At 44.9% G+C, this 24696-nt stretch overlaps 1 protein-coding gene and 1 pseudogene across 1 annotated transcript; both read left to right on the forward strand.

Annotated features, from left to right (window-relative positions):
* Positions 1–8471: 8471 nt before the first annotated feature.
* LOC102377061 (olfactory receptor 14C36-like) lies at positions 8472–9398 on the forward strand. Its single transcript, XM_006036429.1, has one exon. The coding sequence runs from the start codon at positions 8472–8474 to the stop codon at positions 9396–9398; it is 927 nt and encodes a 308-aa protein (XP_006036491.1).
* Positions 9399–21333: 11935 nt separating this feature from the next.
* Positions 21334–22264, forward strand: LOC102377296 (annotated as a pseudogene).
* The last annotated feature ends 2432 nt before the right edge of the window (positions 22265–24696 follow it).

A 24696-nucleotide genomic window follows, 5' to 3' on the forward strand; every position in this document is an offset into this window, starting at 1 on the left:
ATACATATCCAACTCTGTCTCCAGTTTGCTTTCCTTGACAACCTGAAGAAAAATGTATCTGTGGAAAGCCAAATGTCAATGACCATGAACAATACTGGAAGGTCTCATCGATGAGCCATGGGTTGGGAAACTCTGACCCGAAGAAGAGAATGTGAGTCTGGCATTTAGAGTGTCCTGAGTTATAATTTCAAATGTATATGTATTAAAATATATATTTATTATGCATTATGGTGCCTTAGTTACTTAATTTCCCCTTGTCTTGTAGCCTGTAATCCAAATTCAATCAGTCGCTGGTTAGACTTTGAAGAAGTTGCAAGGCTTAGTTAGCCCTTGAAATAGATTAAGTCTTTGGTTAGCCCCTAATTAGTTTTTATAATGTTGCTTGTCACTGGCCATTGGTCGTGGTGGGAATTGTCACAACCCTAGCCAGACTTGTAACTACAAAAGGGCATGCTTAGGCTTTGAAAATGAAATATTTACCCCAAAAGTGGTATCTCTATTTAAAGACATATATATTCATGCCAATAGATTCAAGCACTACTCTGCATGCTTAAAACCTATACACTTATGATGAAGACATATGTATCTATACCTTATATAAATGTATAAAATCTTATTCTTAAACCCAAAGATATAGCCAGTGATGCTGCATTAGTAGTATCTAACCTTCTGACCCATCTGAGTGGTGTGGAGGCTGGTGTGTGTGAAGACCCCAAGGGTCTCTTATTTAACAACAAAGGGGCTGGAGGGTCGTTAATCCTCTTCAAAACCTTGGCGGAGCTTTGTGAAATATTAGCTCTGTAGGTTGGTGGATTTAAGGGTTCAATTGGTCAGACAGGGCATGTCCACACATGCAGGCATGTGCACTTGCAGCAGCTCAAATAGAAGTGGTACAAATTTGAGCCAGGGCTTTTTGCCTCAGTGCACGTGCCTGGACATGCACTTTGGTGAGGTGCAAGTTGTGCCACTTGGGACAAAATAACCCTACCTGGCTCCTCTCAGATCTGCAGTCAGGGGGAGCTAGAGCCTGGTGCCAGCATGGGGAACATTAAATTTGCAGTGTGGGGAACATGTTTTTGTTCCCCCATCTGCCCCTTGCAGCATTTCAAAAGGATTCAAGATGCTGGAAGAGGTATGTGTGCGTTCATCTGGACACGCTCATATTGTCTTATAGCCCAGCCCCATCTGACACCATCAGAATGCACAGACACACAAACAGTTGAATTAAGAATGTGTATTAATAAACAACATCAACCAATATGAATATACAAACAAACAGAAAACATATGCAGAGATGTATTACAAACAGGAGAACAGATTACAAACACTGCGGACACTGGGGCGAGTAGAAAACAACAGCCTGTTACAGTGGAGACTTGTAACACTATACTGAGGATTTCTATTCTTTTCCCTCATGGGTACTCAGAACCTCAGGCTCAGGGTGGGTAACACATTACCAAATTTGAATAAATGTTGACATAGAGGAACAATATCTTCAGGGAAGCCTCCAGCAGTTCTCCAGGATATCCAGATAAGTTTCTGTGGGCTGGAAGGCCACAGTTGGGTGGGCAGGGCTCTTTGTAGCCTGAGGGCTGAGCTGCCAGTGTCTCAGCTTCCCTCTTCCAGCCCAGGACTTGTATGTGGAAGCTGGGAAGAAACATAGTTCTGTAACTAAGCTGCATGAGCAAGCTCCCACCCAGCATGCTCAATATCTGTGCTAGGCTGCGATACAGCTGCTTCACTGCTGCCTCTGTGCTGCCCAGCAAGTGGCTGAACCTTGGGGCACCAGCCATTGGGAGGGAGGGGTACTTTTCCCCCCCGTGCTGAGCACCAGCTCGTTTCCCACAGGTGAGCGCAGGATGAGTGGGGTCAGGTCTGCGTGCTGGTCCCCACCTGTACTGCAGTGCTGGAGTTGAGGCACTGGGAGTGAGCAGGCACATGGGAGCCAGTGGCAGATGGGTGGGAGTGTGGGGCCTGCACCTGTGCCCTGGGGACAGAGTTGGCACAGCACAGAGGTGACAGTGAAGTAGCTGCACTGCAGCCTAGTGCAGTGGGTGGGGTAGGAGGGGGGTTCATCCGTGCTGAGTAGTAGTTTTAGCCCAGCTGTTGTTGCTGTGGCTCAGCCCTGACAGGTAAGCCCAGAGCCAGCGTGGGGCCCAAGCTAGCAGCAGCGGTGAATTACGCACTGGCTCAGTGTGGGGAAAAGTGGCCGTCCCCCCTCCCTGTGGCCAGTGCCCTGTGCTGCAGCTGCTTGGAATCCATGTGGGGCTGCCTGTGCCTGTTCTCCATTGCCCCTTGGGGCAGTGGTGATGCAGCAGAGAGGTAGGACAGACCCGTCCAGGCTGCAAGAGGCTGCAGCACAGGGCGCCAGCAATGGGGAGGGGGAGTGGCTGTGTTTCCCCCAGGCTGAGCACCAGCTTGTTCCCCACTGCTGCTGCTCACTCCAATTTGTGGGGCACATGGGGTCAGGCCTGCATGCTACTCTCCACCTGTACCATGGGGCTAGGGCAGGGGCACTGGGAGTGAGCAGGTAAGTGCAGGGTCCTCTGTGCCCACTGCCATTCCCAGGCAGCAGCAGCAGCCTCCTGTCACCCAGAGCACAGATCGAGGGCTTGCCCACACCCCTGGGAGGGCTGTGCCAGATTCCTCCCAGGAGTGTGGGCCCCCAATCTGTATGCCGGATGACAGCAGGCTGCTGCTGCTGCCTCAGGCTAGTGGCATCACCAATCTTTCCAGGCAGCAGCAGCATCCTCCTGTCATCTAGCACACAGATCCAGGAGGCTGCATCCCAAGGAGGAGTCTGGCACAGCCCCCAAAGCCCTCCTGGGGGTGCAGGCCCCCGGATCTGCAGGCCGGATGACAGGAGGCTGCTGCTGCTGGCAAATGTCACTAGTTTTGCTTTGAACAGTTTGAGGTGCAGTTTCCCAGAAATGTCTGCACCTATCTCCTTGAAACTTGTCAGGCTTCATGCCCCCAGAAGGAGCTATTCTCCCTGATATTTTCATCCATATCAGGCAAGAAATGACAAAGTTTAATGCATTTTCATGATTCCCCATTATAGCCTATGGGCGAAATGTCGAAACAGCGTCGAAACAGCAAAACAGTTTCAACGAAATGAAATGGAACAGTGCTTTCAAAACAAAATGCAACTTGAAATGAAACACTGTCCTGTTGAGACAGTGAAATGGAAGTTGAAACTAAATGGTGCTGTTTCGCACAGCCCTATTATGCAGTTTACTTTGAGTGACCTATGTTTAGATTGAGAGTGGACCACACAGATGTTCACCCTGAGGGAGGGGAGGCATGCAGGAAGCCTGTGCTGTTGGAAGCCTGTGGATGAGGGCTGCTGGAGAGTGTCAAGTGCAGCCAACTGCTGTAGCCAGCCCCAATTGTCTTCCCCATATGGGAAATCACAACCCCAACCCACACTTAACCCACACCCCCTCACAGTGGGCCTCTCCCTCCCACCCTGACTATAAGCTTTCAGAGGCAACATGAAGCCCCTGTCTTCTCTTGTTAATTGCATATGCATCAGTTTCCCTGACTGACTGCAACCTCTTATAATGCCCCACCACACATGTCAAAGCCCACAGACACAGGGTCTGTGACATGTCCTGCTTGTTGCCATGCACGATTCTTCCCAGAGGTGTGGGGCATCACACATGCCTGTCTGGAGACGACTTATCAGATGACTGTGATGGCACTGACTTTCATGCACATGAGCCATCAACCAGGTTTTACCACACCCTATTGTTATGTAGCATCCTGGACTGGGCCAACAACTTCTATGTAGTGCTGAGGAGGACATTCAGAATGCTAGAGACTCTGGGGTGCTCTAGCACTACCTCCAGACCATTGAGCACTGGTTCTGTGCTCATGTCCCCAGTGGTATCTTGTGTGAGTGGATCGTCTGGGCTCTTGGCATGACAAACAGTGGCTCCAGAACTTCTGGATGTGCCAGTCCACCTTCATGGACACCATCACTAAATTGACCCCCTATACTGAGAGTGAGGACATCAGCATAAGATGAACTCTCATTCTGGATAATCATGTGGACATCACCATCTGGAATCTGGCCATCCCTAACATCCTCTGCTCTATCAAGAACGACTTTGTCTAAGCAAGTTCAATGCAGCCACCTGGGAAGTGTGCCTGACCATCCAAAAGGTCCTGGCCAACCACCTCATCTGCATCTTCAACCTGCAGGAGGTTGTCACCAGATTGTGCTTCATGGGCTTCCCCAACTGCATGTGGGCCATGGACAATCACATCCCCATCCTCTGCCTGCCCAGGAGTTCATCAATCGCAAAACTTCTTTTCCATCATCCTGAATCATGTCATTGACCACTGGGAGTGCTTCACCGTTGCAGGATGGGTGGGCAACAACCATGTCGGAGTCTTCTGGAACTCCACCCTCAGCAGACGATGGGGATTGGGAGCTATGCCCACATGGGCTCCAGCATCAGTGTTGGCAGCATCTTCATCCCACCTCTTCTCACCAGAGTCCCAGCCTAACCACTACTGCCCAAGCTCATGAAACTCATACCTGAAACAGATGAACCACAGAAAGGAGCATGTCAGTTATTCCCTGAGATGGTGCCACATATCTCTGACATACCTTTGGGTGCCTCATCCTGGAACTGCTTTAGGGGCCTGTGATCAGGGGATAAATTCCAAGGTGGAACAGGGTGTCACCTGCCCAGGGAGGAGGGCAGTGTCTGGGGTGGCCCTAAACTCAGGCCCTGGTTGCCACAGTCCCACTCCCTTAGTTCACCCCTGCCTACTAGTGCTGAGATCACCAGGGGCTTTTCCATTCCCCTAGTATCCAGTGTGACAAGGGTGACGTCCAGGCTTGATGTTAACTCCAGCCCACACCTGTCTCTCAGCAAACAGCTGGCCTTGCTTTCCTGCCATGTCTTGTTGTTAAATAATTAGGATGTTAAATAGGCAGGAGGCTGCACTTTGAATGCCCCATTTGTAATGGAGGCAGTGTTTACATGCTCCAACCACTCCTTACGTGTCCCATGCCTTGCAGATGTCTCCACCAGTGGTTTGCACTGGGTCTTTCTTTATACACACAAACACATATACACAAACACATACTGTGATCCAAGCCCTTGGCCCCCTCTCTTGGCTCTACTGGGATCATACACCCCTTGGGGCTCAGGTGGCTGCACCTATGTCTAGCCCTAGGGTCTTACACATCAACACTACCCCCTCACTGGGGCTCCACCGGGGTCTGCCATCCCATCTAGCTCAGGTGGCTGTACCCCTACCTGGCCCTCTACCCTGGAGTATTGCACCCTGTGAGGCTCAGGTGGCCACAGCTGTGCCTGGTACCCTATCAGGGCCATTGTGACCACAGGACTCACAGAGAGCCTGGGTGCTGCTCCACATCCCTCCTGCAACCTGGACCCTGCCTCAAGATTCCCCTGAGCCTGGGGTCTCCCTGCGCATATTGAACCCACCAGGGATGTGGGGGCTGGGGTTTTCAGGCAACCCTCCTTGCCTTTCACTGGGGAGGAAAGGGGCCTGGCATTTCTGGGGAGCTACCCTGCCACAGGTAGCTCCACCAGGCCACCCTTCCCTGGCAGGATGCAGTTTCAGGTCATGCCCAGGACCAGTGAGGCCTCCCCTATCCCCATAGCTTTACCCTTACCTCCAAGGTCTTCCAGGAGTAACTCAGCCCAACATTGCCTCCTTGGCTGCTCAACTCACACTGCTGCCTTTCTGGCCTATGTTTGAAAATGGCCAGCACCATCAGCCACTTGGCAGCTGCCTGCTCCAGCCCTTAAAATGACAGAGTACTAAAGCTGTTCCATCACATCCAGGTCAATGGAACCTGTGCCCTGCTCCTCCTGTCCCAGGCCCACCTCCCACTAACCTTGCTTCCACTCAAAAATGGCAGGGGCCGGTTTCCTCACAGGGGGTACCACCTGTGGGACCCCTGTTCTGTTTTCTCCAGGGAAGGTGCCCCAAAGTTGGACATAACATGCCAATGGGGATTGGGTGGTAGCATCTCCCACCATACCATAGCTCATATAACAAGTTGGAGAGTTGTAAAAGCTGTCTGCAGTCCCACCTCTGACTCATGGGTGAACCAGCAGCAGTGGGGCTGGAGAAGTGTCTCTTGAAGTTGCCAGAGATAAATATTCTTTTGGGTGAAACTTTTTATTGGACCAGAGGCATTGTTTGGATAAAGTTAGACAGGCTTTCAAACACAAAGCATTCTGCCACATCTTGGTTGCAATGTCCTGCTTCTGCACTGTAGATAAACAGTCATGAAATTGCATAAACTCATAGAATAGAAATGTTAACATGTCCTCCATGTGCAGGGCTCCAGGGAATGACTCCTGGCAAAGCCTTAGAGATCACACGTGGATTCCCTTTAAAAAAGATTCTGGTAGCAGTAGGTTTTTATTGACTGTGAAACCTGGAAAGAGCTACTCATGATCATCTGCAGACAGAAAGGTGTCAGAGTGTATATCTTTCTCGTTAGCCACAGTAAGAAGAAGAAAAGAGTTCTTAGATTTTTTGGTTTTTATCATTGAAGAAGATAGATAGGTAAGGAGATCAGTAAATAGATAGTTTTCTTTGCTGACCACTACTATCCTGAAGTTGGAGACAGGCACAACAAAACCTGGGAGAAACCAACGAACTCACCAGCTCAGTAAGTTTTGTTCTCTGTGTTCAATTTAAAGAAGAGAATTCCAGTTCCTGCTACTTGTGGCCGTTATCAAGTACCCAATATCAAGGAAGTGAAAATTAAACTATGTTTTTTTAACATGGGGAAATTGAGACACAGATAGAGTGATTAAAAATCACAATGAGTAAAAATCAAAATGATTGACAATCCTATTGTATACCACGTTTATCTTTCCACAACAAAGAAAAATTATTTGCAATAATTCCATTAGAGCTCCTATGAGTCTGTATATTAAAACATCAAGTTAGAATTCAAGTGCACAGCAGTTATTAAATTTACATAGGAATGCAACTTTTGAATGCCTTGACTCTTCTGCAAAACCAAACCATGGAAATTAAAATAAAATACTTTTAAAGACAAAGTGAAAAATCATATGAGCACCAAGGAAATAGGCAAAATAAGTAAAAAAAGAAAATTCCCACAAAATTAGTCAAACTCTGGCAGAGGTCAGGGGGGCAGAGCGGGGGGGTTGCTGTTCTTGTTGTGTGGGTTCTTTTTTTTTCCCCAAGGAGTTGTTTACTTTGTTTCTGCTGCAGTAACTCCCTATGCATGCTGTATATAGAATTGAGCTATAGCCCATTAAATGAAATTATGTTATACATATTACATATGCTTTACATAAAATATATGATTTATGCACACATGCATGCATACATATATATCTATATGCCATGAATATAGTATATCATATATATTCATATTAGCAAGTATAATTATATATACAATCGCTTTTCAATTGACTCACCCACATATGTATCACTCTATTATGGCATCGTATACAGTATTTCATAAACAAAATTCTACTCCCCCTATTTAAACCAGATCCAATTCAAGTTCCTTGCTGAAGACTTAAACAACTTGTTAATCATGATATGCTGCATTTCAAATCCACCTCAATTCAGACACTTATGCTCAATAGTTGTGAGCATTTATGCAGAGTGTATGAAAAGCCAGTTTTGGGAAGCAGGGGCGGGGGTGGGGAGGCAAAGGAAAAAAAAACACAGAACAGAGTCAAATACACTTGTAACATTTGAGAAATTAACCTGTTCTGAAATTATGGATTTACTTACTTTCATGATACTAAAAAAACACCTTTCATGTTCTTTCATGTTTCATTTCTTAATGAAAATGTGATATTTGGCTGACATTTCATTGGCTATGCTTATGTGTATTCCACTGATCTCACATACCTTCACTTTGCTTTGTATTTTAATGTATTGACATTGCTCCCCTGCTTACCTTTCATTTCTACCCCAATGGACTCCAGTAATAGTGCTACAACAGTCCTCTGACAGTGTTGTGTGCCTCACGGTTCTGGGCATGTATTTGGTAGCCGTGTTGGTCTGAGAAAAAAAGAAATGCAAAAATCTAAAATTCCTGGATCAGAAAAGGTTACCTTTTCTTAGACCACCTGAGAAATTGGTACAATAAAAGGTATAATTTCTGAACAAGGAGTTCTAGAATTTTACATTTGTCACAGTGCTAGTGTTTTTACCTTTAAGACAACCTTGAGTGGCAGAGCCATGCTATTGGCCCCCCTTCAGTGCTAAGAAACTGACAAAAGATATTTCTAAAATTCCCGTATGTAGAACCATAAAAAATAGGAATGGGAAAAACCTCAAGAAGTCATTTAATTCACACTACCTGAGCCAAAGATCTGGTGGAGCAGAAAAAATATCTGCTTACATCGTATTTTAGTCCTTTTGGTTCTCTCCCTGACTATTCTTCTTGCTTTTCTCTCCACAGAGTGAATCAAAGACAAAGAATGACCAACCAGAGCATAGTTACTGAGTTCTTACTCCTTGGATTCTTTGAAACTTGGGAGTTGCAGATTTTGCACTTTGTGGTGTTTCTAGTGATCTATCTGGCAGCCCTGCTAGGAAATCTTCTCATTATCACTGTGGTAGCCCTTGAGCAGTGCCTTCACACTCCCATGTACTTTTTCCTACTCAACTTATCTTTCCTTGACCTCTGCTACATTTCCACCACGGTCCCCAAGTCCATGGCTAACTCCATCACCAACAGCAGACTGATCTCTTTCTCAGGTTGCGTTGCCCAAGTCTTTCTCGTTGTCACCTTGGCAGCTGCAGAGCTGGCTTTTCTCTCCGTGATGGCATATGACCGCTATGTTGCAGTCTGCCTTCCTTTACATTACAGGATAATCATGAACAGAGATGCCTGTGTCCAGATGGCTGGTTGCTGTTGGTTCATCAGCTTGTTTTACTCCATGTTGCACACTGGGAACACTTTCAGGCTGCATTTCTGCCACTCCAATATTATTGGTCAGTTCTTCTGTGATATTCCACAGTTACTGAAGATCTCCTGTTCCAATACACAGCCTAATGACATTTTGATGTTTGTCCTAGTGGCTGTTCTAGGAGCAGCCTGCTTGGCTTTAATAGTGGTGTCCTACAGCCACATCTTTTTGATTGTGCTGCAAATCCCCTCCACCCAAGGGAAGCATAAAGCTTTCTCCACATGCGTTCCACACCTCACTGTGTTCTGTTTATTTTTTGGCACTGCTACGTTTACATACACACAGCCAAGGTCAGCTTCCTCCTTGACTAAGGACCTCCTGGCTGCAGTTCTCTATTCTGTACTCCCCCCAGTCCTGAATCCCATCATTTACAGCCTGAGAAACAAGGAAATAAAAGAGGCTCTGAGCAAATTACTAGGCAGGCCCTTTTTTTAACCAAAGAAATTAAATCTTCTCCTTTATGTGTTAACATGGTGAGGTAGGACTGCCAATGCTAGATCCTATTTTTTGTTTCATAACTAGAATACACCTATTCCCATGTTTGAAAGACTTTGCTTGACTATCAACCTCTTATTCTAATAATCAGCGTATGGGGACATTCACCTATGCCATTTTAAGCTTCATTTAAACTTTCGTGGTTTTATATGTTTCTAAAGATTTGCAGTGAGAAGCATACCAGTGCCATTTCTTTAATGGTGTTGCATTTAATTTACACTTTCTCTTGAATGAGACAAGACATTGAATTTACTTTAACTTCTGGCAGTGCCCATACTGAATACAAACGGAGCTAGTAAAAATAGATTTCAATATATATTTTTAAGAAGTAAAGGACAAATCAGCGACCTAACGATCGGAGGGAAGCTGGGTGACGGCGACCACGAGCTGATCACCTTCACTATCAGCCCTTAAAGCTGGCAAGTCAGTCAGCAATACAGAAGTCCTCAACTTCAAGAAAGCTGACTTTGACAAACTCAGGAGGCTTGCCAGTGAGTCCCTAAGGGACCACGACCCCAGAGGGAGGAGCTCAGGAAGAGTGGTTGCTTCTCAAGGGAGCAATCCTGGATGCACAAGCAAAATCTATTCTGTCTCGGAGGAAAGGCAGCAAAAGGGCACAGCAGCCTCCTTCGCTCTTCAGGGAACTAGCAGACCTCCTGCATCTAAAAAGAGGCCTACAAAGGATGGAGAACGGGATCCACCTCCAAAGAGGAATACTGTGCACTCGTCCAAAACTGCAGAGAGCGAACCAGGAAAGCCAAGGCTGCAACTGAACTCCAGCTGGCTACAAGTGTCAAGGACAATAAAAAGTCCTTTTTTAGATATGTGGGGAGCCAGAGGAAAAGCAAGGGCAACATTGGACCCCTGCTAAACCAGATGGGACAACTTGGAAAAAGCCAACTTGCTAAATGGGTACTTTTGTGTTGGTTTTTCACCAGTCCCAAGTGACGCCCCTGCCCATTATGGGACAGGGAGGCCTAGGTGAGGGAGATTCCTTACCCCCCATCAATGCTGACCTCGTGAAGGAACACCTTGAGAGGCTGGACACCTTCAGGTCAGCTGGCCCTGGGAGTTTACACCCCAGGGTACTCAAGGAGCTGGCGAGCATCATAGCCCAGCCTCTGGCACGGATCTTCGAGAGTTCCTGGCGCTCTGGCGAAGTGCCCGATGATTGAAAGAAGGCCAGAAAGGTGCCTGTCTTCAAGAAAGGGAGGAAAGTGGACCTGGCAAACTACAGCCCCATCAGCCTGACCTCTATCCTGGGGAAGATCCTAGAAAAGATTATCGAAGAGGCCATTCTCAACAGACTGGCCGATGGCAAAATCCTGAGGCATAGCCAGCACGGGTGTGTTGTGGGTAGGTCTTGCTTGACCAGTCTCATTTCCTTTTACGACTAGGTGACCTATCACCTGGACAAGGGAGAGGAGATTGATGTCATATACCTTGACTTCAAAAAAGCCTTCAATCTGGTATCCCATGATCACCTCTTAGCAAAACTGGCCAACTGTGGCCTCGGCCTCTCCACGATCCACTTGCTGAGGAATTGGCTCCGTGGTCGGACCCAGAGGGTGGTGGTTGATGGAAGTCAATCGTCGTGGTCCGCTGTGACCAGTGGGGTCCCCCAAGGCTCTGTCCTTGGACCCATACTGTTCAACATCTTCATTTAATGATGTGGACATAGGAGTCAGAAGCAGACTGGCCAAGTTCGCCAATGTTGCCAAACTTTGGGGTAAAGCATCCACACCTGAGGACAGGAGGGTGATCCAGGCAGATCTTGACAGGCTCAGGAAATGGGCGGATGAGCTGGCTAGAACTACGCACAAAAAGGACTTGGGGATCATGACTGACCACAAGAGGAACATGAGCCTTCAGTGTGATGCTGCAGTTAGTAAAGCAGTCAAAACACTGGCTTGCGTCCATAGATGCTTGTCAAGCAAATCCCAGGACATCATTCTCCCCTTGTACTCGGCCTTGGTGAGGCCGTAGCTGGAGTACTGTGTCCAGCTTTGGGCTCCACAATTCAAAAAGGATGTGGAGAAGCTTGAGAGGGTGCAAAGGAGAGCCACACGCATGATCAGAGGTCAGGAAAACAGATCTTACAACGGCAGGCTGAGAGCCATGGGACTCTTCAGCCTGGAAAAGCGCAGGCTCAGGGGTGATCTGGTGGCCACCTGTAAGTTTATCAGGGGTGCTCATCAGGATCTGGGGGAACATCTGTTCATCAGAACACCCCAAGGGATGACCAGATCGAACGGTCACAAAGTCCTCTGCAACCGATTCAGGCTGGACATAAGGAAGAACTTTACTGTCTGAGCCCCCAAGGTGTGGAACAGACTGCCGCCGGAGGCGGTTCAAGCGCCCACTTTGAATGCCTTCAAGAGACATTTGGATGTCTGTCTTTCTGGGATCCTATGACCCCTGCTGACTTCCTGCCCTTGGGCAGGGGGCTGGACTCGAAGATCTTCTGAGGTCCCTTCCAGCCCTAATGTCTATGAAAATCTATGAAATGGTTTGATAAAAGTTTTCAGAAAAATACTTTTTTGTATCTTAGTAATAGGAGTTTCAGTATAGAGGAATCATACTTTTATTCAAGAATATTTCTGTGTCTCAGGTCCCTGCTGTGCCATTCTTTAAAATGTTACAAGCTGCAGTCCAAAGAACAATTCACCCCAGACACAGGTCCCAAAAAAGGCCTACTTGCCATATCCATACTAATACAATTCAAGATGTATGGCTCAGGTGGGATTGAAATGGGCTATTGGCCCTGATCCTCTCCATGTTTTAAAGCCCCATGAAGAGATAGTTGCTCATGTTTATAAATTACTGGCAAAACATTGGTTGAAAGGGGAGTTGCATAACCTACTGCCAATGTACCAATGAACCCACTCCAGAAAAATTACTTTAAACCTTGCAATATTTCTTGTGTTTCAAAAAAACCCTCACCTGCTGTTTTCCTAACTTTATTGTGATTTTTAAAAGTTAGTTTCCTGTCCTTGTGATTTTGATTACATTGGAGGCAAGTATAATAACATAAATCCCAGTTGGTATAAGCCAGCATATAAATAAAAAGAAATAACATTTCTGTTGTCAAATCTCTTCTTTTTAAATCCTTCTCTTGATTTTCTAGAATCTGACAGGATTGATCTCATTTGGAGTTAGTACTACTGAATGGAGTGCTACAACTTTTAAACAAATAAGCACCTTTTATATCAATATAATTTGTAAACAGCTTCTGTACACTTCTTCCTTTCTTTTTCCATGAGAGAAGGTGTAGGAAAAGATTTTTAAAGGCAGAAAAGGGATTTAAGAGCCCTGTTCCCATAAAAAAAAGAAAAATGGAAGCTGTTATCTGCCAACTCTAAATAGACTTTTGGCAGTATCTCTTGAATCTTATTTCATGTACTAGGGATACAAATTGTAGCGATCAGCCAACCCTTGACTAACCCAGCCAATGTCAGGGGGCAAACCTAATTTCTTTTGAGACACTTCAGGATGAATGCTATATCCCCCTGCTGTGGGTGTGCAAAGTGCAGCTTCTCATCAACTCTGAGTTACTGCTCTAAAAGGAAGGACTTATACTATGACCCCATAAAGGTGTGTAAATGCCCCCATGATAGAAATAGGGAGGTGTTTAAATATCCATGGAAGATTGCCACTTGGCCTTATCATCCATCAGATCCATTCCTGGGTTTTAGGAACTGGGTGCCTCAGGTGAAGTGTTTGGCATGTGTTGTAGTTTCTGGCCCAGAGCATTTAGAAACATCACTTTCTTTTCCCCACTGCAGAAGTCAAAAAGTGATTAACTTCTGAGAACTACTTATTTGGATTGGTTTTAAGAAGGTCACTAATTGACCAAATCCTATTTCACCTTAATTCACTTACATGGCATTTGTGTAGCCACCTAAGTAGAATTTGGGGCACTTATGTAGCTCCTCCCCTTTATGCTCATCGTGGAAGAGTGGAATTGCTTAGGAACACACATACCCTACCAAAGAACTCTGGACAGGTAGACTGCAAAGTTATCTCCTAATATCCTTGTGGTTTTCACACTTACCCAGGGAAATGAAGTCTCAGATTTTATGCTCCCACTGACCCAGACATGAGTCAAACCTGCTCTAACTATCCAACGGTGGGCTGGGCCTGCCCACCATTCTCTTGAAGTTGACCCAGTGAGTAACCAGGAGAGAAAGATGCATGAGGCCAAGGTGAGTAGGGTAAGTTAGATAGAGATTAGTTTAGTGAGATGGATGTTTCCACAGAAGGAACTGGGGCAAGGGTTTTAGGCCCCCATATCCCCCCCTCTTGGGTGCCCAGTGGATTAGTTTCAACACAAGAAAATGGAGGACGCTCTGGGAAATGCCTAAACCTTGAGCAGAGTGCAAACTTGGGCCTGATCTGCCCAGAGCCATCCTGGTGTTCAGGAAGGTTCCCCATTCTCCTCGCAGATACTAAGGAAGATGCAGGCAACAGCCACAAAGCTGGGAAAATTCCTCAACCTGATCTCAAGGCAGGCCCCCAGGGTGCTCCAGCATGCCTTCAGATGCACAAAGGTGCAGTCCACCACCAACATCCAGCATCTGCTAAGACAATAATTAACACACTCCTTCCTGGGGGCCAGTCAGCTGGTATATGGCTTTGTGTACCCCCAAACACACTGAGTGCTGCTTTTCTTAGACTGTGAATTTATTAATCCAAATATTCAACTTAATTTGTCCACCCAAAGGATACCAATTTGTTGCACCCAAATCAATCAATCAAAATGGTGAATTTATTATCTTAATTAATTAATGAAAGGTTCCGTGGTCTAAGTATTTCTTGGATTCACAAGTTGGAACTGATACAAATTAACCAGTTTATTAATCAGGTAAGTAGTAGTAAGGTAACAAACAATTACAAGAACACTTAACACAACTACACAACTGTTATATATTTATTTGATAAGGAATCAATCAATGGCGGAGGGCTTTTATTATACAGCAGTGCAGTGCCAGTCCTGGTGGCCTCTCTGGAGGAAGAAACCCCTTTCTTTCCTCAGAAAGAAGGCCCCTTGGGAAGGGTGATACTCACCAGGGCTGTGTTAGCTGCTACTTGATGTACAAATCACACCCGGGGGAAAGGTCTGGGGAGCCGACTCAGTCACAGCCGCACTCCACAGAGATCAATGGTGAGGGGAGCCCATGAGGTCTTGAACAATTCACTCAGGGTCCAAGGTCTGATGCTGCTGGTCCAGCTGCTCACTCTCTCTCTCTCTGTACACAGCAACAGTACCTCAAACAAGCAACCATGTAATAGCACCCACAACCCACAAGGCCTCTTCCATTCACAAAGCCTCAATCACTCCTGCCAGACCAAAGTATTCAAGCACTCACACCCTCAAGCCCAGTCATGAACAATCCTACACTCACGTGCACACTTGTGCTCCCAGTCACGCGCTGAGTGTTGGTCACAGTGACTTTTATATGGCTGATGCACATGGCACCTGCCCTCACTGCACTCGCTACTCAAACAGGTAGGCTACTAGGGCATTCCAGCCTCTTGCCTATGCACACTACAACTAAGGTCATCTATAGTTCACTCCTTGACCTAGTTTTCCATGCTTATGTGCAGCTATGGTACAGGCTTGTGACTTCATTGACTCAGGCCCTATTTCTGGCCCTACACTTTGAAGAGAAGGAGCCAGACAGGGTGAGCCAGACCAATGCCTCAGTTGAAGTTTCTGCACTTTCTTCCTGGCTCTGGGGAAGGGGCAAAGGCATCCCATGTGGGTTCAGAGGGGTTGGGGGGCCACAGTTGTGTAGGCAGGGCTCTTTGAAGCCTGATGCCTGAGGTGCCAGTGTCTTAGCTTCCATCTCCCAGTCCTTCCAGCCTAGGACTTGAAAACAGGAGCAGGGGAAGAAAGACAGTCATTCAATTAAAGCTGCCTGAGCAAACTTCTACCCAGCATGCTCCATACCTGTGGATTTCATCCCAGCCCTCCCCACCTCCACTCTGAGCCCTGACCCTCCACCTTTGTTGGGACCACTGTCAGCCTCCCCCCAAAATACCTCCTTTCCCCACTAGTACCAGCCCCCTGGGGCAGCATGACCCCTGCCAACCAATGCCTCAGTCCTTCCTCTGACCCAATCCTAAATCATTACCACAAGACTTTTAATATTTTCATTTTATGTTTTAAATTAAATTATTTCTTCCATGTAGCTTCACTGGCTGAGTCCCTGGGTTTCACCACAGCCTTAGTCCCCTCTGCCTCTCTACCTCCAGCTCCATGCTCCATCTGCTTCTTTGCTATCCAACCTGTTTCTATATCCAAACTCATGTAAAATGGTTACATCTGGAAAGTCACAGTTTTGAAATCAGAGGTGGCATTAAGACTTAACATGTGATTGCTCAATGTTCATTCTAATATTAACATCACTCACTGAACTGGGATCAGGACTGGGATTGGGTTGGTGGCTCAGGCTCCAGTGGTGTTGATGCCAGCTTTGCCTTACCTCCTGACCCCACTGGCTTTTGACAGCATAGGAGGATGGGAGGGAATTGGCCCCTGGCTGAGCAGTGGTCTTCCTTCCCCTCTTTAGGAAAAGGCTATTAGAAAATACAGAACTCATTTTGGAGCAAGCACTTAAGTTTGGCCAGGTTCTATAATTACAAATTATAATTTGTAATTATAATTTGAAATTATAATTACAGGCTTTTGAAATTACAAATGCCAGGCTGCAGTGACTGGACAGCAAGGTACATGAACTGGACAGATTACAGAATCACAGAAGCCCAAGGTAGTGCACAAACCATATAGAGAAGAGACCTACATCTCTTGCCCTTGGTGCAGCACTTTCCAAAATGCTGGACAGTGCATGGGTTTGTGGCCTTTTCCTCCCACCCTGAGCATAAGCTTCCAGAAGAGACAAGAAACCCCTGTCCTCTCTTGTTAACTGTATGTGTGTAATAGCCAGAACCAGAGGGATTAATAAGCAATAATATTACTTTGAGAAATTAGCATTACTCTGCCCAAGCTCAACCCCTTGGTTTTTTATTTCTTGTATCATAGTATCATAGTAGCTAGGGTCAGGAGGGACCTGAACAGATCATCTAGTCTGACCCCCTGCCTCCAACAGGAATGAATGCTTGGATTCCTTGGAATGTGCTAATTGTATTAGGTGGTCAGATCCTGTTATGGCTGACCTTTAAAAAACCTGTTAGATCAGCTAATCTTGTAGTTTGCTTATTTTGGGGCCCAGTCAATCCCATGATCAGTACAAACAGTTAGATTCAACACTTGGGTTAAATTGTAACAGACAAATTCCACTTGCGGGTTGCAAACTTGCAAGCGTTGCGTTAGCTAATCTTAACTGCTATGTTACGCCTCAGCTGTGTGTTCTTGGGCAACCCTGGCACAGGATGCAGTCTGTCTGACTCACAAAGGACTCACTCCCCGCTCCCTCCCCTCCTCTACCTAAATGAAACTGATTAAGATGCAGTGAGAGGCGCACCTAAGACCCTCACCAGATAAGGGTGATAAGAGTGAAACAACTGCCCTAGGTCTCATTTACATCCGAGATGGAACCAGATGACCATTCATTTACATGAGAGATGGAGAACAGAAAGCCTGAAGCAGAGACTGCAGTGAATTCTGGGACCAGAGAAGCAGGAGAGCACTGCATGATGGGGAATCTGTGCTTCAAATGTTAATCAACCCATGTTCACACACACCCACCTCAGCATTTATCAGACCAGTTCTAATCTGGATTTGCTAAGGACTTTTCCCCCCCCAGACACACACACACAGCTCTAAGTTTAATAGGCATCTCGGGCCGTACATTCCCCGGTCCCACTATGGGAGGCCTATTTAAACTTGATTGACTAAAACTCGGTTGCCGGGTTAGGGAATGCTGAGGCAAGAGACCGAGTCAGAGGGGGTATGGGCAACATTTGAACAATGGTTAAGGGTTCATCACAGCATCCAGCCTGCTGGAGCCCTAATCCCAGGTGTTGTCATATCTTTCCCGAGACGACTGGTGGGAGTCCTCTCCACAAAAGGTTATGAGCACCCCAATAATTGCTTTAAGTCTGTTAAAAGACTATAGTAAGATCTGGAAAAGTCATGCTAAGCTGAGGCTTGTGCACAACAAGTAAAAATCCAAAATCCTGATGCTGCAAGCTATCTATTGTTCCTGAAGAAACCATGAGATATCCCATCAGTATATCTGCCACCCATAGGAATCTCAAGCTGGCTCCCAAGTATTTGGGTTACTCCCTAATCTTAAGTGTTTCCTGATTATCAATCAGTTTCCTGAGATGGTCCAAACCAGATAACCCCTTGTCAATAGAAAAGACAATGATTTACACTACTGAGGGTGCTACGGAGCAGCTGAACTGAGGGTATAAAAATCTGTAAGTGTGTGTGCTGCTAGAGGGAGAAGAGGAAGAGGAAAAGGAAGGAAAAGAAGTAGAAGCAGGAGGAAAGAAGGAGAAGAAGAAAACCCCTGTGCTGACACCATCCCCTGTCGTTCTTGGGACGCTGGAAGAACAGATCATCTCTCCCTTCAAGGACTGTGCTACAGACTGTGCCTGTCAGCTTTGCAGCCTGAGTACCGTGGACTAGGTGAGATCCCAGCGTTCTCTGTCTTCTTTCTAGGCATAAACTTCTGAACCTGAACTGTATCAGTTAAGCTTGAGCTAAGTTTCCCCAAATACTTAGTGAAACCAGGGTAGTATTGTCATTGTTGGTGTTTGTTTTTCTTTTGCATGTCTATTACTACTAGTACTATTATATATTTCATATGCTTAGCAATAAATAACTTTTATAGTCAAACTGGTAGTAATTGGGTATATTTTTCCTTCTCTGCTTCTTTTTCCTCCCGTGCTCTGCAGCAACGCTTCTTTTACCTAAGCTAAAGATCCCTGTGAAGCCCAAATTATTGTGGGGTCTGCTCATGAAGAGGCCCAAAGATTGGGACGTGCTGAGTTTGAAACACATAAGGGGATCAGCTTGTACAGGCTGATTGACCCAGTTTGACTCAGACGTGCCCTTATGAACTGAATGCTGGCCCATGAGGGTGTCAGCTGGACACCCAGCCGGATTCAGAGGGATTCTGTTTACCTGTGTGCTTGTGTCTGACTGCATTTTATTGTTGCTCTTATGAACTGATTCTTGGCATATGAGGGTGTCAGCCTGTCCATGCTGATCAGCCCGGCCAGGTCAGGCGTGTCACGTTAATTTGTGTGTGTTTGTGTGTATGACTGATTTGGTGACTGGAGGAACCCAGTCCCATTGAGATTGAGTCCTGCAAGATAGCTCCACTGGGGGTGAGGGCTTGCAGAAGGGAGAGATACAGCTCCGTATAGTAACACAAGCAGCACATTGACAGAATCACCAAGACCCTAGAAACTATCCCTAATAAATGAGCACACCCCAAAGTAATGGGCAAATTTGGTAACAGCTAGACAATTGCCTGGATGTCTCCAAGAGCATATATTTATTACTCATGATAGTAACCCCTCTGGTTCTGGCCACCACACACTTCCCATTCCCTTTGCCCCCAGTCAAGGCACTGCTAGGGCCAGTTTTCCCCACCCTGTCTCTTGGGGCTCAAACTATGGGACCTCCATTCTTCTTGCTCCTGGGAAGACTCCCCAGAGCCAGACATGACAACCCAATGGGGAATGGGTGCCAGCCTCTCTCAACTAGCTTATATAACAATTTGGAGAGCTCTAAAAGCTGTCTGCAGACCCACCTGTGACTCACTGGAGAACCAGCAACAGTGGGAGTGGAGAAATGTCCCTGGAAATTGTAAGGGGAAAGGATTCATTGGGGTGATGCTTTTTATTGGACCAGTTTCATTGCTGGGATAAAGTTGGATAAACTTTCAAATACAAAGCAATCTGCATCATCCTGGTTACAATATCCTGCTTCTGTGCTCTTGCTTAACAGACATGAATTTGCATAAACTCACAGAATAGAAGTGTTAACAAGTCCTCCATGTGCAGGGCTCCAGGGAATGACTCCTGGCAAGGCCTTAGAGATCACATGTGTTTATGTCTTGTTTTATTTTGTTGGGTTTTTTTTTTTTTTATGGCAGCAATACTTTTCAACTGCCTGTTAAACCTGGAAAGAACTACTTGTGATCATCTGCAGATGGGAATGTGTCAGAGTTTATTTTTTTCTGCTTAGCCTCACTAAGAAGAAGAAAAGAGTTCTTTTAGATTTTGTGCTTTTGCCATCAAAGGAGTTAGGTAGGAAGGTCAGTAAATAGATAGCTTTCTCTGATGATCAATAATATCTTCAAGTTGGAGACAAGCACGGTAATCCTTGAAGGCACCAACAACCTCACCAACACAGTAAGTCCTGTTCTTTTGATAACTTTTAAGAGGAAGATTACTATAGTTCCCACTACCTCTGTGCTTTACATGTGTATCACATTTCAAGGTGGTGAAACTGTCTGTGCCTCATGTTCCCTGTGTTAAAAAACATAGTTTAAAACTGATTAAAGATCATGATGATTGAAAATCAGAATTTTATAACCTCTTTATATATCCACAATGAAGAAAATTAATTTATTTGCAATGATTCCAATGGAGGCCTTCTCACTCTGTATGTTAAAATATCAAGTTTGGATTTACAAAGACATCTAAGGATTCAAATGCCCATCAGTTATTAAATGTCAATAAGAATGGAACTTCTGATTCCCTTTACACTTCTGCAAAGCAAACCACCAAATTCAAATAAAATATTTTAAGAAAAAGTGAAGTAACATATAAGTACACAGAATATAGGCAAGATACGTTAAAAAATCAAAACAAAACAAAGTCAAACTCCAGTAGTAGAGAGTTGGGGGGGACGGGGAAAGAGGGGGGGGGCAGAATGGGGGGTTATTTTTTGTTGTTATTGTCTGTTTTTTAAAGTATTTTTTAAGGGGTTTTTGGGTTGTTTTGTTTTTGCTATTATAACTCCCAGGGCATGCAATACAGAATTGAGCTATTCTCCATCAAAAGAAAAGATTGTATACATATAACTTATGCTTTACATAAAATTTATGATTTATGCACACATGGATATCCCTATAAGCAATTAATCTATTATATAATATATGTCTATATTACAAAATATAATGATGTTATATGTAATTGATTTTGTAACCATTCACCTTGCTTTTTACAACATAAATTTAACTCTATTATGGTTTCATGTAAAGAATTATATTCCCCCTATTGAAACCAGATCTAGTTAAAGTTCCTAGCTGAAGACTTAATCAACTTGTCAATCATGGTATGCTGCATTTCAGACCTACTTCCAATTCAGACATTTATGTTCAATAGTTGTTAGCGCTTATACAGAATGTATGAATGGCTAGTTTTAGAAATGGAAGAAAAAAGAAAAATAACAAAAAACCCACAGACTCACCTAAGTTTGTAACCTGTGTGAAATTAATCTGCTCTGAAGATACAGATGTGTGAATTTGTATCCTTCTGATCTCACTTACCTTCACTTTACTTTGTATTCTCATAGTCTGACATTGCTCCCCTACTTATTTTTAGGTTTGTACCTCCAGCATCCAGCACTCATGTTAGACAATGATGCTACACTGTTGTGTTCCTCGCAATTATAGTGTATTTACCTTGAAGACAAACTTCAGTGTCAGAGCTGTTATTAGCCTCCCTTGGTGCTAAGAGACTGACAAAACATATTTCTAAAATTTCCTTATGTAGAACCATAAGAAATAGGAATGGGAATAACTTCAGGAAGTCATTTAATTCACCCTACCTGAACCGAAGATCTTGTGGAGCAGAATGTCTTTTTTCATTTTATTTTATTCTTTCTGGTTGTCTTCCTGACCTTTCTCCTTGCTTTTCTCTCCACACAGTGAATCAAAGACAAGGAATGAACAACCAGAGCATTATAACGGACTTCTTACTCCTTAGATTCTTTGATACTTGGGAGCTGCAGATTTTACACTTTGTGGTGTTTCTAGTGATCTACCTGGCAGCCCTTTTAGGGAATGTCCTCATTATCACTGTGGTAGCCCTTGACCAGTGTCTACACACTCCCATGTACTTCTTCCTACTCAACTTTCCTTGACCTCTGCTACATCTCCACCACGGTCCCCAAGTCCATGGCTAACTCCATCACCAACAGCAGACTGATCTCTTTCTCAGGTTGCGTTGCCCAAGTCTTTTTTGTTGTCACCTTGGCAACTGCAGAGCTGGCTTTTCTCTCCATGATGGCATATGACCGCTATGTTGCAGTCTGCCTTCCTTTACATTACAGGATAATCATGAACAGAGATGCCTGTGTCCAGATGGCTGGTTGCTGTTGGTTCATCAGTTTGTTGTACTCCATGTTGCACACTGGGAATACTTTCAGGCTGCATTTCTGCCAGTCCAATATTATTGGCCAGTTCTTCTGTGATATCCCACAATTACTGAAGATCTCCTGCTCTAATACACAACCTCATGACATTTTGATGCTTGTCCTAGCAGCTGTTTTAGGAGGAACCTGCTTTGCTTTAATAGTGGTGTCTTACAGCAACATCTTCTTGTCTGTGTTGCATATACCCTCCATGCAGTGGAAACATAAAGCTTTCTCCACATGCGTTCCACACCTCATCGTGTTTTGTTTATTCCTCGGCACTGCTACATTTATGTACACACGACCAAGGTCAGCTTCCTCCTTGACTAAGGACCTCCTGGCTGCAGTTCTCTATTCTGTACTCCCCCCAGTCCTGAATCCCATCATTTACAGCCTGAGAAACAAGGAGATAAAAGAGGCTTTGAGCAAATTACTTGTCAGGGCTATTTCTTTCCCAAAATAAATGAACTCTTCACTCTGACATGTTACTACGGTGAGGTGGGACTCCCAAGGCCAGATCCTATTTTGTGTTTCATGACTGGTAATCACCTGTTCCCATTTTAGAAGGCCTTTTCTGTGACACCCAGCTTCTTATTCTAACTATCAGGGGAACAATCGCTTATGCCATTTTCAGCGTCTTAGTCATGTGATCTATATTGCTAATGATTTACACTGAGAGCCTCATTTCCTTTAAAGGTGTTCCTTTTAATTTACACTTTCTCTTGAATGAGAGAAGAAATTGAATCTACTTTAACTTCTGGCTGTGCCTATGCTGAGTACAAATAGTGCTAGAAAAAATGAATTTCAATATAGTTTTAGGAGAAAAGGGCAGATGTTTTGACGAATGTTTTCATGAAAATACATTTTTGATACCTAAGCTATAATAATTTCAGTTTGGAGAAATGATACTTTTATTCAAGGATATGTCAAAGTCCCAGGTCATTGCTTGGCTGTTACAAAACTAAAATTGATTAGAGTATTAAAAGCTGCAGTCCAAAGTGAAATTCACCCCATACACAGGTCCCGCAAAAGGCCTACTTGTCACATTCATTTTACTAAAATTCAAGATGTTTAGTTCAGGTGGGATTGAAATGGATTATAGGCCCTGAACCTCTCAGTGTTAAATATCATCGGAGGAGATAGTTGCTCACTTTTTGTAAATTAGTGGCAAAATATTATTTGAAAGGCAGGTGGCACAACCCACTGCCAACATAGCATAACACAAATAATTCCTGAAAATTGTAAGCCTTGTAATATTTATTGTGTTTCATAAAAACTCATCTGCTGTTTTCCCAAATTTATTGTGATGTTTAAAAGTTAGTTTCCTGTCCTTGTCATTTTGGAGATGTGTGATTCTGTGCACCGCTGATGGTAACCCAGCATATCAATAAAAAGAATCATGATTTTTGTTGTTAAATCTCTTCTTCTTCATAGGTTTATAGATGTAGGATCAGAAGGGACCTAAGCAGATCATCAAGTCCAACTCCCTGCCATGGGCAGGAATGAATACTGGGCTCATATGACACCAGCTAGGTAATTATCAAGCCTCCTTTTAAAGACCTCTAAGGTAGGAGCCAGCACCACATTGCTTGGAAGCTGGTTCCAGATCCTGGTCGTCCTGACTGTGAAGTAGTGCTTCCTGATGTCTAGCCTGAACCTACTTCCAATCAACTTGTGGCTGTTATTCCTTCTTACTCCAGGAGGTGGCCAGGGGAACAGGGTCTCACCCATTCCCCTCCGGTAAGTTTATAGACAGCCTCAGCCTTCTCTTGTGAAGGCTGAACAGGTTCAGGTCCCATAGCCTCTTCTGCCCTGCTGTCCCCTGAAATTACTGGACATGGGGGGTCCAGCTGGGAGCCTGGACACACCCAGGCTTGGGTTTGCAACTCTATGGCCCTGGAGTCAGCACAAAAGATCCCTAATGTGGGGGGCCAGCTGGGAGGCTGTGCACACACCTAGGCTTGAACTTATAACTCTAAGGGTCAGCAGTCAGCACACACACCCCTAGGCCACACAAGCAGGCTAGAAAAGCAAACCAATTTCTTGATTTTCCAGAATCTGACAGGCATGGTCTCATTTAGAATTCATATTATTGAATGGACTGCTACAACTTTTAAACAAAGAAGTTCCTTTGATATTAATATGATTAATAAGTAGCTTCTGAAGTCCTTCTCTTTTCTTGTTCCATGGGAAAAGTTGTAGGAAAAAGATTTTTTCAGGCATCAAAGAGATTTAGGTGCCCAGTTCCCATACAACATCAATGGGAGCTAGTATCTAACAACTCTAATAGACTTTTGGCAGTATCTCCTTTATTAACTGGGGATATAAATTGTAGTGATCACCCATCCTTCACTTACCTGACCAGTGTGAGGGGACAATCCTAACTTATTTTGGGGGACATAGCAAGGAATGTTATTTCCTCATGTGGATGAGCAAAATGCAGCTTCTCACCAACTCTGAGAAACAGGACTAAAAGGGAGGAGTGATACTATGACCCCCTGAGAGTGTACAAGTGCTCCAGTTATAGAATCAGGGAGATGTTTGGACATCCATGGAGGAAAGTCACTTGGCCTTATCATCAGCCAAATACATTTTCAGGTTGTAAGAACAGGTGTCTCAGGTTAAGAGTTTGGTGTGTGTTCCAGTTTCTGATCCAGGACATTTAGAAATGTCACTTTCTTTTTCCCCGCTGCAGGAGTCAGAAAGGAATGTACTTATGAGAACTACACATTTAGATTGTTTTTGTGAAGGTCCAAATCCTGTTCCATCTTAATTCACTCATGTGGCATCTGTGTAGACACCTAAGTGGAATGTCGGGTATTTAAGTATGGAAGGGCCCTTGACATACCCAACACTTTAAGAGGTCACACAGCTTGCCGAGCCACTGGCAGGGGG

Source organism: Alligator sinensis, unplaced genomic scaffold, assembly GCF_000455745.1.
Source record: "Alligator sinensis unplaced genomic scaffold, ASM45574v1 scaffold1485_1, whole genome shotgun sequence".
Lineage (NCBI taxonomy): Eukaryota > Metazoa > Chordata > Crocodylia > Alligatoridae > Alligator > Alligator sinensis.

Bases quoted from the DNA above. Each gene is read 5' to 3' on its own strand.
- LOC102377061 (XM_006036429.1), top strand. From the start codon at position 8,472: ATGACCAACCAGAGCATAGTTACTGAGTTCTTACTCCTTGGATTCTTT.